This window comes from Benincasa hispida, chromosome 8 (assembly GCF_027475165.1).
Source record: "Benincasa hispida cultivar pf3 chromosome 8, pf3_genome.v1.1, whole genome shotgun sequence".
NCBI lineage: Eukaryota > Viridiplantae > Streptophyta > Magnoliopsida > Cucurbitales > Cucurbitaceae > Benincasa > Benincasa hispida.
This window is the reverse complement of record NC_143485.1, coordinates 46,219,137-46,238,408: the sequence shown is the minus strand read 5'-3', so window position 1 is coordinate 46,238,408 and position 19,272 is coordinate 46,219,137. Positions and strand designations below refer to the sequence as shown.

At 28.4% G+C, this 19,272-nt stretch overlaps 1 protein-coding gene across 1 annotated transcript; it reads right to left on the bottom strand.

Moving 5' to 3' along the window:
- Positions 1–9,593: 9,593 nt before the first annotated feature.
- On the bottom strand, positions 9,594–12,274 carry LOC120069313 (protein RGF1 INDUCIBLE TRANSCRIPTION FACTOR 1). Its single transcript, XM_039021043.2, has 4 exons — positions 11,658–12,274; positions 11,260–11,334; positions 11,017–11,163; positions 9,594–10,237 (listed from the first exon to the last, which is right to left on the bottom strand). The coding sequence occupies exons 1-4, from the start codon at positions 11,853–11,855 to the stop codon at positions 9,911–9,913; spliced, it is 747 nt and encodes a 248-aa protein (XP_038876971.1). The 5' UTR covers positions 11,856–12,274; the 3' UTR covers positions 9,594–9,910.
- Positions 12,275–19,272: the final 6,998 nt, after the last annotated feature.

Here is a 19,272-nt window from a genome sequence, read left to right as displayed (position 1 = left end):
TTTAGTAAAAAATACTTAATTTTTAAAAATAAAAAATCAAATCATTAACATATGAGGTTTAAAATATTGATATAATTTTATTTACTATCACTAAAAAGTTTTAGTTGGTAGAATGGTTGATTGTAGAATCATTTCTCCTAGTTTAACTTTTTATAAATGTTTAAGTTCACCAATGTTATGAGTGATTTGGGCTTGGAGCTATTTGTACTCATTTGAAAATAATTTCGTTTTTAGGTTTTTTTTTTTTTTTTTTTTTTTTTAAATTTATGTTTATTTCTTCAAAACTTTTTCGTTGTGGTTTTTGCTTTAAAAAAACATTTGAATTGCTTCTAAAATTAGTTTTTTTTTTAATTTTAAAATTTGACTTTGTTTTTTTAAAAACACGAGTAGAAAGTGGGTTACAAAACAAATAAATTTAATTTAGTAGTGAAAGAAGCGTTAATGTGCTTATTTTTCAAAAACCCAAATGGTTATCGAATTAAAAAAGTTCTAATTGGTAGGTACTTCATTTTTTTATTTTTTTGTTTTTGGAAATTAAATCTATTTTTTTTCACATTTTCTTACGATGATTGCATATTTCTTAAGTATAAAAGTTGAATCATTAGCCAAAATTTAAAAACAAAAACAAGTTTTTAAAAACTTTTTTTTTATTTTAAAATTTTTGTTTGGTTTTTGAAAACGTGAGTCAAAAGTAGACAACAGATGAAGAAATCTAGAAGTGATAGAAATGACAATAGGCTTAATTTTAAAAAACTAAGCCCCCATTTGGTAACCATATTGTGTTTTTGAAATTTAATCTTATTTCCTCCCCATTTTTTTTACAATGATTTGCATATTTCTTGAGTACAAATGTCGAATTCTTAGCCAAATTCCAAAAATAAAAATAAATTTTTAGAAGCTAAAACCTCATTTGGTAACCAAATTTTTAAAAGCTAAAACTTCATCTCCAAATTTCTTCATTTGTTATCTACTTTTCACCAATGATTTAAAAAGTCAAGCTAAAATTTGAGAACAAAAAAAAAAAAAAAGCTTTCAAAAAGTTGTTTTCGTTTTTGAAGTTTGGTTAAAAATTAAACCATTGTACTTAAAAAAAAAAAAAAAGCAAATCATTGTTAGAAATGTGGATGAAATAAACTTAATTTTTTTAAAAAAAAAAAAAACTAAAACAAAAAACTAAAATGGTTACCAAACGGGGCTTAAGTTTTTTACTTTTCAAATTTTGACTTGATTTTTTAAACTATTGATAAAAATTAGATAACAAATGAAAAATTTGGATGGAAAAATAGTATTTATAGACTTAATTGTAAAAAGTAAAATACGAAAACAAAATAGTTACCACTAATTACAAAAGGAAATCTTACTTATTATTATGTTATTATTCCAATGGGAGAATTACTTGAACACCCCTGATTTGAATAGTGGTTTTGGTCTTTAGATGGATTAGGAATCAATAAGCAAATAATTAATAGGATGGATAAGATTTTGATCTTTTCACCCATCCAATCAGTTTATATTTGGTAGAATCATCCCATTTCTACCAAATCAGACCTCTTTCCTTCATACTCGTGTTTTGAATTCTGTCATAAAACTAGATTTAGTAATGTCTCAGTTTCAATTTTATAAAAATCTGGATGTTATAAATATTTTTAGAAAAATTTCAATAAAATAGTTAAATTAGTAACCATTGTTTTACGTTTTTTCATCGAGTTAACAGGTTTATTAGTTATTTATATTATATTAACTTCATGTTGATAAAAATATAAATTTTGACAAAAAGAAATTTAATATTGAGATCACAAATAAACATTAAAATAAAATATAAATTAGAATTTTCAAATATATACTTGAATTTTTTAGAACAGATTAAATTGATTAGACATGCAAAGTACAAAACAGTTCATGTAGCTGAGTTTAAATCTGTTTTTTTTAGTTTTCTTTTGTCTCTTCCAATTTAGAAGACATAAGAAGGGTTTGAGACTCTTGTTTCCCTAGTTGGTTTATGGATGTAACTAACATTTATTTCTGTCCTCATTTGCCCTGTTGAGCATCGGACTTTTTTTAAAATATTTGTTTCAGGAAAAAAAAAAAAAAAAAAAAAAGTTTGAAAAGACATTTTAGGTCAATTGAAATAACTTAGTGTTGTCATTTAAATTTGATTTTATCTTTGAACATTAGTGCTATATATTCATCTTTTGTTCTTTATAAACATTTTGGGATATTTAGACCACCAATTTAAAATTGGAGGAGAGGATTATTATAGCCCACTTCATGCTTGAGATTCCTATGTCCTATTAATCAATCTACAATTAACTACAGTATTACTTTTCAAATCTCTGTTTATTGGTTTACTATTTTCCATTTATTTTCTCTTTTCCTATTTGTTATCATGTTTATTATTTCTTATCTATATTAAAATAATATGCACGCCAAATATACAAACTATGAAAACTACGACTTGTAATAACCAACACTGTACCTCAAATGTCCCCTTAAGCTTCACATATATGACTCAAATCATATTTGGTTTATGGAGGAATTTAATGACATATGTTGAGGGTTTGCTCCAGGCAAGGCCCAAAGCTCACAGGTGAGCCCAAGTCCAAGAGAAATCGAGAGTTGGCATTAGAGAACATACGTCTTAAAAGGAAAAAAGTTAGACCCTCGAGTTCTAGGCCAACCATCCAAGTAAATAAATTATACAAATAGAAAAATAAGTGAGCGGACTCGAACCTTTTGAGCCGCAACCATCTTTACATCATCAACATTACATGTAATCCTAATCTGAAGTTAAAGAAAGAGCCTTATAAATAGGGTCATTCGAGAATCCCCACGGGAGAGAAGTAAGCAAACGAAAGGAGAACTCTAACCTTTTTTTTTTTTTTGTACTTAGATGAACTAAATGCTTATTCACGCACTAACTTAGGCATCAAAGTGTCTTCGACTCTATACCAATTGGTGCACATACATAAGTCACCTTAAATGACGATGTCAAATCAAAAGAGCGAGCCGATAGAGCACCCAAGAAGAAGAAAAAACTCCAAAAACTCTCACATGCGAACTTTCCACCCCAACAATATAGAAATAAATCATCATTGCAACTTAACAACATTTTTCCTACCAAATTCATTACATATCAAAATTTAAGGGTTAAATCGTTGTTGCTAATACATAATTAGGTCATAAGCCTATATGGATCCACTCTAAATTGTCAAAATGATGCGTCAAAGTTGACTTGCAAGAAGATACTACACACGTTGATGCAGTGTTGTGTACAACAGGCTCCAATGCTAAAATTAATGCTTAGACTAATTTAGGATAGTATCATATTTAAGTATTAATATAATTAAAGTCGATATGGATTAGATTAGTGATTTTAAAGACAAAAATAGAGGTAATGTAGGATAGTTTTGGAAGGGAGTTGAAAATGGTGTGATATTTGGGTTGGTTTTTGAGGCAGGGGGTTACCTTCTTTTAATGATACCAAAGGCGAAGAAAGGCTCTCACTCTCAATCTGTTTCTCCACTGCCCACTTTGGGCTTTGGTTTGCATGTTGTTAGCTTCCAAACAAAAACTAGCCCTTATGGGTAGGCACTAGGGCAGGGGATAGTAGGGTCAACTAAGCTAGGGTTTTGGTCAAAGGTTTATAGACAATTATAGCCTCTGTCATCCAATTACTTCAAGTGGGTTCTTGTGGGGTCCCCACCACTCTGACAAATAAGTTATAAATAATAATAAATCTAAAATCTCCCAACTCCAAATATTTTCTTGTTCTTATATGTTTTTTTTTTTTTGGCCCCTAAAAACCATTTCACTATCCATTTGCCTAATTTTGGCATTCTTCATGTCTTGCAGTCTTTTGGCTTCCCCATTTATGTGTTTCCTTTGACCCATGGTCACACCCGGTCAATAATGCCAAACCTCTTCTTCATCTTCATCATTCCTTTCTTCTACTCACTCATAATCTTTCTTTTTCTTAACCTTTAATTACAACTCTTTTACTATTTCTAGTTTCCACTTTTTTTCATTTTCATTCTTTTTTTATGTCTTCTTCTATCCATTCTCACTCTACTTTCATTTTTCTTTTCTTTTTTTTTTTTTGGTTAGAAGATATCTAATTAAATTTTCCAAACCAATTAACTTAATTTTTTAAATCATTCCGTCATCTTCATATTAGGTTAGTTCCTTTGTTGGATCTTCTTCATATTTCAAGTCCATAAATGAAAGAAGACTTAAACTTTTGGATTAGTTGGTTACTTCAAAATTTTAAATATTTAGTTTCAATTTTAGTATAATAAGATGGAGTGATTTGATTAAATAGATATAATACATATTATATATCAGTCAAGTTATGTCTTCTTTTGAAATATTAAAATGTTAAGGAGTATTATTTTAAATAAAGCACTGACCTTTTCCTTCTCTAGAAGTTATTTTTGTAATCTTGTTTTTAAAAGTATTAGTAAAAATTTTGATAGTCGAAAAGTATTTTTGAATTAAAGTACACATTTGGTGATTACTTTCTTTAATGTAGCTTTTAAAAAGCTTGGATAATTCAATGAGTTATTAGAAACGAAATTGTAGATTTAATGGCTCAATGATTATTGTCAAAATTAGAATTGGAAATTTGAAAATAAGTAAATATGGATGTCAAAGGATTTAACTTATTCTATTTTGGTCTTTAAAGTATAAAAACATTTGTTTTAATTCATAAACTTTTAAAATATGATTATTTTGGTCCCTAAACTTTTAAAATGTATTTATTTTCATTCATATTATTAAAATTTTGTTAACTCTTTGATGAAAGAGCATCTAATATGAGTGGTGCAAGATAAAGGTGAAGGAAAATACCAATAACCAATACACCAAAATCTTAAACGTAAAATGATTTTTGAGTTCTATAAAAAATCGTTATACTCCTTAATTCAAAATTGAAATCCCAAAAATTTTTTAGCGTAACTAATTTATTTAGTAGTCTAATAATCTAAAAATTCAAGTAATTTTATCATTTTGTCTAAGAGTTGATCGAATATTAAAATGTATAGGTTAAACTTTTAATTTAATATGTTTATTGAAATATTAAGAGTAAATTAAAGCAAAAAAAAAAAAAGCGGAAACTTTAAAAATTATAATGAGAAAAAAAAAATTGAAAATCGGTTTTTGCAATTTTAAGCTATGAAAAAGATAAGTGTTTCACATATTGTAAAATAAGAGTAAATAGTAATAATATATAGGTAAAAACAATAGGAAATCGCCCCCAAGGAAAAAAAGAGGTTTCGATTCCAAGACTGTGATAAACTCTGAACTCTGGGGGCCGACTGTACCGTTGCAATGATATGCCGCTTCAATCCACAAACAACACAGTCAACGCAAGACTAGTCAAATCACCACTCTAATTTTTTCATTCATTTTTTTATAATTTGTAACCTACCAATCTTACGGTTATCGAATCGTAATTGACGTAATTATAATGAAATTCTATTTATCATGTAATAAATATAAATAGTAAATGTAATCATATTGTTTTTAATCGTTTTTACTTTATTGTTACTATTATCGTTACTTTGAGAATCAAACGATAACGGTTACAATAAATCTGATAAAATTCATCATTTTTTTGCTTAAACAGTAAAAATAATAATAATACAACATAATTTTTAGTTGCAATTAGATTGAGTACATTTTGCTTGTCAAATGACTTGCATTTTATTATTATATATTTAGGAGTAAGCCTCATATATATACAGATGCATATCATAAAGGTAATTTAATAGAGACTACTTTTTATATTACCATCTATTTATTATCGAAATAAACATGACTTATAGTTTTAATAAGATTTTTTCTCTGTGATTAGAGTGAGATATACAAAAATTACATTTTGAAATATACCTAAAATGTCTCCTTCATTCACGTTTATCTCGTTAATGTTATTTAAAATTGACGTGGACAAAACTATAAATTATAATATAAAATAAAGTATAGTAATTTTTTTTCCTAATTATCAACACTTTATCATCGTTATTCTTATTATTATATACACACATAGAATTTCCTTTACTCTTGATGAGCCTAGCTTGAAATTAGAAAACACTTCCAAGAAAAATTTATTATCTTCACTTATGTTTAAACTACCTGTTACGATACCATTTTAAATGATCAATTGACAAAAAAAATATAAATTAGTGAATAAAGGTAAATTTAATTATCTAAGTAAATGTCATAGACTAACACATGATTTTGAACATATATGAAAAAAAATATTTCTAATTGAAATTGACATATAAATTTAATGAAGAAGGTAAATTGATATATTTTTAAAGTTTGAGGTTTAAATCGATTAAAGTAAAATTTAGAGTTAAATTTGGTATAATTTGCCAAATTTATTGTTTAAATTAATGAAATTAAATTTTATATGTAAAATTGTAACAACTAAGAATTTCTTTTACTGCTTATATTATTTATCTGCAGAGTTCATACTTATCAGGTAGGTTCAGTCTCAATCTCTTTTAATAAATAAATTAAAGGTAGAATAAATAAAATGTATAGAGACATTTAAAGTTTTAATCATTTGATGCATATTGTCTGATATATGAATAGTCATTCCACGTATTTGCCCAGCAGACCGTACAATTATTCTGTACATTTTAATGGTACTCAGAGAGCATAAAGCGGTGGATACCCAATTTTACATCCGTGATGTTCCAATAAAAAAACAAATTTTGAATTCCTGTTAAAATATTATTATTATTTTCCATTAGATGGGACTATCCAGAGTTAAATTTTTAATATCTATATCAATTATCACTGTATTTTACATAATTTAGATGTAATTTTTTAAGCTTATTAATGATAGATCATATCGTTATTATGAGTTTAACAAGCATACGATTTTATTATATTTGAATTTGAAATAAATCATCACTATATTTTACATAATTTAGATGTAATTTGTAACGATGGAATATTGTGTCTCTAAACTTTACATTTCATTTTTCATAGTCACTAAAATTTAAAACTAATTTCTAATTAGTCTCCCTCTCCATATAATCAAAGTTTAGCAAGTATATTTCAACCATCGTGTCATCAAAATTTTATTTATTTTAAAGAGAACAAATTTATTTGAGACTAGTTGACCATAATTTAAAATTTTAGAAATAATTAAAAACAAATTAAACTTTTAGAGACACCATATAAATTATGAAAATATTGAATTAAGACCATGTTTATTCTAGTAAAAAGGTAACAAATCAATGCTAATGTAAAAAGTGGACCATATTTGATTACTTTTAATGTTGTTTACTTGTGTTTTGTATCTGTACTGACATATGAGACGTACTTCCAAACCTGTAATAAAAAATGCAAGCCTATTGACGAGTAGAGCGTGCCCAATCTAATTGCGTGTGAAAATTAGATCGTATCTTTATTGTTACCGTTACAGCTACAGTCATTGTTACTGTTCCAAAAGAAAAAGTTTGAATTATGACATTTTTATTGTTATTGTTACTGTTAAGGATGAAACAGTAACAATAACAGTAACAGTAAATGTGAAAAAATTCATAATTATAAATAAATTTGATAAAAATAATCTAACTATATTTAGGATGCCGGGATGAATGGAATTTAATTAAAGATGACGTAATTAATATAATGAAGAGGATGTGGTTTATATTATAGGGGAAAGGGAAGGGATAGTGATGGGCAGTGAGAAAGCAAAAGCATAGAGAAGAGTTTCCCAATTGACAAGTGACATGTAATGTAAGAGCTTTCCTATCCAAACTCCTTTTTTAAACCTCTGCTTCTCTTCTGCCATCCACCCTAACAACTTACCTACACACTGCAAATCTTCCCCCTTTCTTCTTCAATCTTAGCTAACATGAACTCATCATTTTGATAAAAACAACACCCTTTTTCCCTTCTTTTTCTCATCATATTTGGGACTTTCTGAATTTATCATTTTTTTTTTAATAAGCTTTTTTAAAAAATGGGATTCAAAATAATAATTTTAAAACCCCTTTAGTAACTCTTTCTTTTTTAGTTTTTGGTTTAAAAATTAAACCTACAATACTACTTCCGCCTCTACATTTATTTCTTTGTTATCTACTTTTTATCAATGAAGAAATGTAGAAATTAGAAAAAATGAGCTTAATTTTCAAAATTTTAAAAAATGAAATAATTATCAAACGATACTTTAATTAATTAAATCTATTTTTGTTTTTTGTACAACGATTTGGATCTTGGTGTAGGTTTTTGAAATTATGACCTCTTAGTTACTAGTGTATATCTTATGATTATGACAAAGACTTTTCCTTTAGTCTATTATATATATATATATATATTTCAAAATATTTGTATTTTAAGTAATTTTTTCTAAAAATAGTTCCATACAATACATTGGCACAATCTTTGAAGTTTGATGGTTGCTTCATTTTCTATCTTTCAATTGTCTCCGGAAATCTTATCCAAACATTGCTTAAACCGTACAATTTATATAACATTTGTTCCACGATGAAATTGAAAAACATATATTTTGAATTAATCAGATTTTATGTATTTTTTTTAAAAAAATATCTTTTCATTTTTTGTCTAGTTTCTATTTGGTTCTTAAATTTAAAAATGTTACACATTTAGTATTTAAATTTTGAATTTTGTTTCAATCTAGTTCATAAGTTTCAAAATATTATAATTTTACACTTAAGATTTGAATTTTGTTTCAATATGGTCCCTTAACTTAAAGATTTTATATTTTTAACCTTATTTTTTAATTAAGTGCCCACTTTCAATCATTGATGTCAATTTTCATTAATTAATTAAAAATAATTATATAGTGAAATTTTAAATTTAATTTAAAAAGTAATAAAAATAGTGAGACTTAATTAAAACCATTTTTAATTTAATAACATTAATTAACATTAAAGATGAAAAATGATTATTTAGTGAATAATCAAGATTAAAAATGTAAATCTTGAAATATAGAAACCAAATTGAAGCAAACTCAAATATCAATGGTAAAATTATAATATTTTTAAATTTAGTAACTAAATTGAAATCAAATTCAAAACTTAAAAACCAAATGTATAATATTTTGAAATAGGAGCTGTGTAGAACTAAACCCAAAACTAGACACCAAACAAATATTTTTTAAACAAGTTAACATGTTTATTTTTTTTAATTAAATTTATTGTAATGTCATTTTATTATTTTACAATATAATGAGTTCAATAATTCATGTCATTGTCAAACTTTTGAAAATATTGACCACGTCTAATATATATTATCAAACCCTAGAAATTGTGGAAATATTGATACATCGACAAAAAAAGAATATTGACCACGTTTATTTTTTTAAAAGTACATATTTGCACCAAATAATTGATCTAAACTCTTGAATTTTCGGCTTTAATATGTATATAAAGTTTCAATTTTGTCTAATAATTCTCTAGCCTGACAATTTCTCATTTAATGGTCCACCAACCTTTAATTAGTTCCATTAATTGCAATTAAATAAATAGAGATACAAAAATGAAAAAAAATGAACAATACGGATTAGATTAAAGCAAAACACAACACCCAACAACAACAAAAAATAGGGCACAACGAACAACAACCTAAACGCAGAAAATATATAATTTACGTGCAAGTTCCGATAAAATTACACGAATTAATACAAAATTGGTGGGTGCCGCATACCCGCACGGACCGGAAAAAACCGGTAAAGTGATCGGAAATACACGCACCGACCGCCGCATAATTGACTTGCCAAACCAAAACCCTTACCGGAAAATAGCATATCTATATAATATAAACCGACACGACAGAACACAATTATCCGAATCGTTTTATGAAATAAAAAGAAACCCGACCTGAAATTATTTATTTTAATGGTTAATAATATGGTAATTGAATATTTGGGGGTTTAAGAAAGAGGAGCCCTTTGAGGGGCGCCTTTACGTCGGCTGCTGAGAGATAGAACGATGCCGGCAGGAAGGAAATCGGTGCCTTTGTTTTTTCTTTTGAAAATGTGAGTTCCTGATGAGACGACATTGGTGGGAGCTGAAGATGAGGCTTTGTTGAATTGTGATGAATCTTCTACTACTGAATTTGTTGTTATTTGACCATCTTCGTCTATTCCTTCCAGCCCATCCACTCTTAGTCCTTCGAATTGCGAGTACGAGAAATCCGACTCGTTGAACCTGTGTAGAATACTGTATAAATCTTCCCCTTGATACACCATGTGATCCACCTGCCCGTTGTTAAATCACCCGTCAATTCAATCAAACTCTATACAGTTAAGGATTTTTTTTTTTTTTTTTCTTTTCTTCTTAAATGTTTTAAGAATTTATCATATATATTATTTAAGAGGAAAATGATGATAACGTTAAATCAATGATTGACTCAAAAAGTTAAAATTATCATCGTAATTTTGCTACAATTGATGTACTAGAGAAATGGGAACAGTAAATTAATAATTATTATGAGATGTGTTATTTAATATGGCACGTTGGAGTCTGAATTAAAAGGAAAGAATGAAAAAATATACGTATCACTTGTATATATCACAAGATACATCAATCTCTATATATTTTACTCTTATCACTTATACTAAAAAAGATAATTAAAGTATTTAAAAAAAAAGAAATAGAGAGAATTTATAGTATGATAAATTATAATTGGATAAACTAGTGACATGCACAAAAATAGATATTTAAATGATTTTTTTTAATGATAAATACAAGAGACTACCCATGTTGAATATCTTACATTGAAAAAAGGGAGAAACTTGATAACCTTGATTAAATTCTTTCATTACCAATTAATTATGAAATAAAACTTTTGTAGTTGATCTACTATAAAGATTATTCATATATTATTTATGGGGTGAACTATCGATTACTAGCCAAGCTATAGCATAATGAAATATATGATAAATTGAAACATTTTTATCTTTATAGAAATCATAGAATTAAAGGGAGAAATTAATCCAAAAAAGGAAAAAGAAAAAGAAAAAGAAAAGGATGAAACCTTGCAAGAGAGAGAGCAGAAATGGAAGGGTTCTTGAAGAATTCTGTCACATGTGAAACAAGCATTAGTTGAGGAGCCTGCCTTGCATGGCCTAGACTGTGGCCTGTAATTCAAAAATATCACTTTCGCTCCGTTTATGGTGTACGGCTGCCCATATCAATTTCAATAATTCACATCAAAATTCAATTCAAAACACTCATCTCATCTCATCTCCCTTGTGTAAAAACAAAATAAATAAACTACCTGAATATGGGAACAATCAATGAGCTTCTCAAGATCCCCCAATCGAATTACATCATGATAAACATATCGTCTGACCTGACAAACACCACAACACCCCCAATTAATTAACTTCATTCTTTTTAATGTTCGTAATTAATTTATTGATAATTATTTTTATTTTTTAAAAAAAAAAAAAAAAAAGAAAAGAAAAGGGATATATATAAAAGAGTCAAAGGTTCACATTGAGTTGAAAGCAACAAGTGAGAAAGGTCTGGCAGGAAAGATGGATAAAAATGGAGTCGTCTACGAATAGGAAACCAACCAAATCTCAAAAGTAGGATAAGTTTTCTTTTCTTTTCTTTTCTTTTTTGCATTTAAAAAAAAAAAGAAAAGAAAAAAGAAAAGAAAAGAAAAGAAACCTGAAGAAGAGGATGAGAACGGTGAGAAGGTAGACAGTGAGGGCAAATACTGAGACAACAATGCAAGCAAAAAACGTTCTTCTCGGACTTGCGACGATTCTCATGAAGCAAACAAGTCCCAAAGAAAGTGTCGGCCATAAGGGCTTGAAGCCATGCAGGCTTAGTTGACCCACACTCCATCATCATCATGATTATCATCTACAATTTCTGCTGCTGCTGCTCCTCATATTTTCTTTCTTCTTCAAAAGAAAAAAGAAAATTAGTTTTGTCTAGAGTAATTTTGAAGTGTGGAGGGAGATATGAAAGTTGTGTTTCGTTGGTGTGGTAGGTTTTAATGGTGATGATGTGTGAAGAAGGCAGGCAGGCAGGGGTTTCTCTCTTGACCCTCCGCTTGTCCTTTTGTTGCAAAGATACTGTGACAAATAAATAATAATAATAAAAGAAAAATACTTAAATGCATTACACTACGTCTATCACAATTTCTTCGATCATAATTGGTGATTTTTTTACTTTATTTATTATATTTTATACGTAGGATGAGAGTGAAATGTGTGTGAAGCATTATTAAAGAAGAGAGTAGGGAATTGAATTGGGGTTGGGAACTTGGGAGTTGTGTTAATGGTGCTATACTGCCCACCAATAACCTATACCATTTTTTCTGCTTATTACTATACTTTCTCTCTGTTGTTTTGCAGACTTTAGCAACCCGAGAATTTATTTTTCTTTTTTTCTTTTTTTCTTTTTTTATTTTGTCAGAATTGCTCCGTCCTCCTCCCCTCCTCCTTCTCCATCGTTTTTTATTATGGTGCCCTTTTTGGTATTTTCGTTTTTATGTCTTCCACCCCCAATATTCACTCCTTTTTTTTTTTTTTTTTCCTTTTCTCTCTCTGGATTAATTACAAATTTAATCTAAAATCTTAATTTTTTTCGATCTTCTTCGCTAGCAATTTAATTTATTATTTTTTATTTTTTAATAATAAATCTATTTCTTAGTAAAAGGATTGAATTCTTAACCAGATTCTAAATACAATCAAAAGTTTTTTAAAAGCTACTTTTTTTAAGGCATTGTTTAGTAATATTTTCATTTTTTATTTTTTGGTTTTTAAAAATTACAGTGATTTGAATTTTTTTTAAGTACATTGATTGAATTCTAACCAAATTTTAAAAATAAAAATAACTTTTTAAAAATTATCTTTTTTAGTTTTAATGGCTTGACTTTTTAAGCTATTGACAAAAAGTAGATAACAAATGAATAAATTTGAAGATAAAAGTAAAATTTTTACAAAAAGAAACATAAAATCAATGGTTAACAAACGAGATCTTAGTTTTCAAAATTTGGCTTAATCTTTTAAAACTTTGGTAAAAAGCATATAAAAAATTAATAAATTTATGGATGAGAGAGATATTTGTATACTTGATTTTTTTTATAAAAAAAAATTGTTATAAAAGGGACTCTTAATTTTTTGTTTTTAAAATTTTGAAAATAAAATCTATTTTTTAGAAATGAATTGCATATTTGCTAAGTAAAATGATTGAATTCTTAATCAAATTCAACGAACACAAAATTATTTTTCTTCCTTTTAAATTTTGATTTTTCTAAAATATTGATAACAAAATAAATAAATAACAACAGATGGAGGTAGGAGTCTGTATGGGTTTAATTTTTTTTTAAAAGAAAAAAAACTAAATAGTTACGTTTTTAAATTTGATTTATTTAGCATTTAACAATTAAAAGGAGTATAGTAAGTTCCTAAATTTTCGATAAGTATACGGTAGATTTATTTATTTATTTTTATTTAATTCATCTATTAAATATAAATTAATTTGAATTTTATGTTTAATAAAAAAAAAGTCATTTTGTGGCAACTAAATTTATGAATCTAAAAAAATTGAAAGTCTGCGTCAAATATTTTCTTTTATTCATTGCATCTTTCATGTGTTTGGTGTGCTACTACTATTAATCTTATGCAATGGTCCATCCTTTAATTTTTCAATTCCTACCTTATGTAACTTTTGTATTTTTATTCAAATAATGAGTTCGTAAAATTAGAAAATTTTCTATTAGATTTTTAGGCTTTAATTTTGTGTTTAAGGTAATTTTCTAAACTTTCAATTTTCTATATAGTAAATTTTTAATTTGTTATGTGATGAGTTATTGGCATCTTCAATATTTTTTTAATATTCGTAAATTTATTCGACAAGAATTTAAAAATTAAATGTTCTTTTATACACAATCTAAAAGCTTCATTAATTTTATTTTTAAAATGTTTAATATATCCCAACAGATTATATACAAATTTGAAAGTTGGTAATGTAGTTTTTAAAATCAAGAGAATCATTGGATTCAAATATAAAATTAAATAGGCTAAACTTGTAATTTAATCTATCAATATTATTAAGTATCTAATTTTGGTAATAATTTAGCTTTGATTGAATAAAGAGGTTTTAGTAGCTGAGTTTATTTGAGGAAATGAGAATGTATTATTGTAAAGCTAATGATTTGAAAGTATGATGTGATGACAAATAAAACACAATGGAGTCAATGTCTTCTTTTATGACCTAATTTCCCACCTGTCAGATAATAGTTTTTGATTCCTTATATCATGTTTGGAAGAAGACAAATTTAGACTTGATTGTGGTTTTAAAAAAAAAATTGGCATATAGGTGAAAAGTAATTCTACTCAAAAAAAAAAAAATAAAAAATTTGCTAATTTACTTTGAATATCTCAACTCTGTCTTATGCTAACCTTAATTTTACTAAAGAAGAAAAATGTCAATTACTTAAACTGTTTGATACTAATTAGATTTTTACATTTTTATTTCAAAAGAAAAAATAGATATTTTTGCTTTTTAAAAGTATGTTCCTTTTCTAAATAAAATTTATATTGTTTTTATCTTTTTAGAGAAACATTTGAACTACTGACTATGAATAAAATATTTCTAAAATTACTTTCTTAAGTTTCCAAAATTTGATGTAGATTTGAAAATATTTATAAATGATAGATAATAGAGTGGAGAAATTCCAAAGTATTCATGAACTTAATTTTTAAAAAAACAAAAAATTAAGTGTCATTTGATATTTTATTTAATTAATACTTTTTAGTTCTCGAAAATTAAATACTTTCAAAATCAATGCTAATTTTGAAAATTAAAAAGATAAATTGAACTAGAATTTGGTTAGTAATTTAGTAGATTCAACACCGATTACCTTTTGTTATGATTTTATCACGCACTCGAGATTTTTTAATTCTAAAAGAAAAAAATATAGTCATAAAAAGAACATGATTATGTACTATTTTAGGAAAGTGCGGGCCTAGGTCCCCCAAATTTTGTGTCTTCCAATTTTCATTCTTTTTTTTTTTAAAAATTTATTTTTGAACGGACCTTTAATATTAATATTGTTGTTTTCAAAACTTATTAGAGAAATATTGTTGTTTTGAAACTTATTAGAGAAATATTGTTGTTTTGGGAGTTCGAGGCTAGAAGTCGAGAGTTGAGGATTCGACTAATATAGAGGTTGAATGTTGAGAACTCGACAAATAAAGAAAAACTTGGAAACAAGTTGTCAAGGGTTGAAGTTTCGACATACATAAGTTGAAATTTCAACCATCGACAAGGAAAAGGAAATCTCGCTAGTTTTACATAAGTCGAAACTTCAACCCTCGACAAGGAAGATAAGTGAGTGAAACAAATTGTAAGAGAGAGCGAGATTGTGAGATTGAAAGCGAGATTGTAGGAAAGAGCGAGATTGCAAGCGAGATTGTAGGATGGGACAATCTCCAACGTCTATAGAATGTATGCGTCTCGCTCTCTCCTACAATCTCGCTCTCTCTCACAATCTTGCTCTCTCCTACAATCTCGCTCTCAATCTCACTCTCTCTCACAATCTCGCTATCTCTGAACATCTTGCTCTCGATCTCGCTCTCTCTTACAATTCAAAATTCTATTATTGTTGTTATTTTTTCATTAATGATTACTAGTTTTTTTCCTCATTGGTCATGTATATATATATTTCTATACATTGTTTTTTTAATTAAGTTGTACATTATTCTTTTAATTAAGTTGTACATTATTCTTCTAGTTAAGTTGTACATTATTCTTCTGATTGAAAAACAAATATTTTTTTAATGGAGAAATAATTTTTTGCTTCCAGATCATGGCTTTAAACCCAGAACCTGTTGATCCCGATGTTTTGTACGACCAGTCCATTCATCGATCATCTGTTGTATGGCGAGATCGTACTACTGGAGAAATATCTTGCAGGCGTCGAGAGGCAGTTCTCTAGCGCACTATCCCGCTCCACCCACGAATACTACCGCTACTGCGCACATCTGGATTCTATGGGGTTGCCATATTAGGATTTATTCAGTTGGATTGATATCTGATCACAACCTTGGTTGAGAGACGGAGGCCCGAGATGCATACATTCCATATGTCTGTTGGAGAGTGCACTATCACTCAACGAGATATAGAAGTGTTGTTGGGTTATCTGTTGACGGTGAGCCAGTCACTAGAGTGATGTACGATGATGGGTTATAAGTTTGTCAACTGTACCTCGGTGCAACCCCACTTATCGACAAGATTAAAGGATCGATGTTAAGTTTAATATGGTTAGGAACACAATTTCGTGAGCTCACGATGGTGGAAGTCTGTTTTCAGATAAATCAAGTCATTTTGTTCACTTGATGTTCCTGCCACTGTTGGCTAACCTCCATGATGCGGAGCAGTATTCGTGGAGTGAAGCATGCTTGGCATGGTTGTATAGACAACTATGCAAAGCAACAAGACCTGAGGTTCGAGAGATAGCTGGGCCTCTCATACTTTTGCAACTATGGGCTTGGGAGCGATTTCCAACAATGGCTCCATAGTTACAACATGTTAATAACGCTTAGTTGGTTGGACGAGCCTACGGTTCTCGGTATGTTGTTTTAATTGAATTTAATTTTTATATCATTGATCTAGTTAATTTAAATTATAAATAATCAATTTAAAAATTTAGGTGGAGAGACAAATTTTGTATGACTAGGACAACCACACATGTAGTCAGCCAGTATAGAAACATATTTGATCTACTTCAACCTGGACAGATACATTACACTAAACCTAATTGATTATTTTGTACACATTTTTATTGTATTTGTCTTTAATATTCTCTAATATAATAATATAACATGTATATTTTTTTCATTATTTTATACACATTACACTAAATCTCGCTCTCTCTTACAATTCAAAATTCTGTCATTGTTGTTATTTTTTCATTAATGATTACTAGCTTTTTTTCTCATTGGTCATGTATATATATATATATATATATTTCTATACATTATTCTTTTAATTAAGTTGTACATTATTCTTTTAATTAAGTTGTACATTGTTCTTTTAATTAAGTTGTACATTATTCTTCTAATTAAGTTGTACATTATTCTTCTAATTAAGTTGCACATTATTCTTCTAATTGAGAAATAAATAAAAAAATTTTTTCAGATCATGGCTTTAAACCCAGAACTTGTTGATCCCAATGTTTTGTACGACTAGTCCATTCATCGATCATCTGTTGTATGGCGAGATCGTACTACTGGAGAAATATCTTGCAGGCATTGAGAGGCAGTTCTCCAATGCACTATCCCGCTCCACCCACGAATACTACCGCTACTGCACACATCTGGATTCTATGGAGTTACCATATTAGGATTTATTCAATTGGTCTGGCATCTGATCACAGCCTTGGTCGAGAGATGGAGGCCCGAGACACATACATTCCATATGTCTGTTGGAGAATGCACTATCACTCTACAAGACATAGAAGTGTTGTTGGGGTTATCTGTTGACGGTGAGCCGGTCATCGAAGTGATGTACGATGACTAGTTAGAAGTTTGTCAACTGTACCTCGGGCGACCCCACCTGCCGACAAGATTAAAGGATCGAGGTTAAGTTTAATATGGTTAGGAACACAATTTCGTGAGCTCACAGATGGTGGAAGTCTGTTTTCAGATAAATCAAGTCATTTTGTTCACTTGATGTTCCTGCCACTCTTAGCTAACCTCCATGATGCGGGACGGTATTCGTGGGGTGAAGCATGATTGACATGGCTGTATAGACAACTATGCAAAGTAATAAGACCTAAGGTTTGAGAGATAGTTGGGCCTCTCATACTTTTGCAACTATGGGCTTGGGAGCGATTTCCAACAATGGCTCTACAGCTACAATATGCGAATGATCCGAACCAGGTTCTTGCTATATGTAGTGACAACCAAAGCTATATGGAGGAAATTCATTATATGTACGATATACCTATTGTTCCTCCACCAGCTCCTAGACGTAGAGGACCTATTCGAGAAGATGATGAGTTTGATGAGACTGCACATAATGTGGAAGAGTTGCCCCCTATGATGCAGATGCAGAGTCAAACTGATTGGTCCAATGATGATGATGCCAGCATTTGGTTCAGGACATTATGACTCAAAGGCTGGTCCTTCGTCTTCATACGTGCATGGACATGGTCGGGGTTGTGGAGAGCATAATGAATATTTATATTATGAAGCGCCAGTAGAGGTACCAGAGCAACATCAAGAAGAACCCGAGCAACCTCAAATTCGAAGTCGACGACGACAACCAGCTCAAAATCGACGACGTCCGCCTTATGGGACACATTGATTTTTGTAATTATTTTTATATAAATGAGATATTTAATTTACATTTTTTTTTTTGTTTTTATGAGATATTATTTTTTTAATTTATTATTTTTATATATTACGAATATTAATTATTTTGATATAAAAGCTTTTAAATGTCACTTACATAAATAATAATATCAGATAGTCTAAGTCTAAAAGGTTAGGTAAAAAAAATTTCAATGTTCAAATTTACATATTTTAGATAATAATTTGGGGACATAATAAATCAAATCAACACTCAAAACCTTCACATGCAAGTCTATAAATAAGATTGTATTATTGATATAAAGAACAGAAATTTTAATCACAGTAATGAGGTCAATAGTTTTAAAGATTTTACAATAATAATCTTGGATTCCTTTTGTACATTTGGTACCAAGAATTTGATGGGTTTTTTTTTTTTTTGTTTTTTTATATAAATTATAAATAATAATAAAATTTTTTTAGAAATTGTTTTTTATAAAATGGAAAATTAAAAAAAAAAAGAAATGAAGAAAAAAAAGAAGAAGTGGAATGTGTAATAATTAAAAAAAAGAAAAAAAGGAAAATTTGTACGGATATCTCGATCTCGCTCTCTCTCTTACTCTTCCCTCTTTCGTTCTCTCCCAATACAAAATTATTTTTAACACATCAAATAATTATGAGTGTTATGAGAAGAATGAGGAAGGTCTTTCTTTCGTTCTCTCCACATCAAATAATTATGAGGAAGGTCTCCGGAATGATAATTAAACAGACTCAATAATAATGTTAGGGCAAGGTCGAGGGTTCAAAGTTCGACGTGCAAATGTAAAGGGAAAGGTCGAGGGTTCAAAATTCGACCTATCTAGGTCGAATTTTCAACCCTCGACTTATTTTTTTAAAAAAAAAAACAATATTTTTACAAATAGTTTGAAAACAACAATATTTTCCTAAATAGTTTCTAAAAGGACAATATCCTT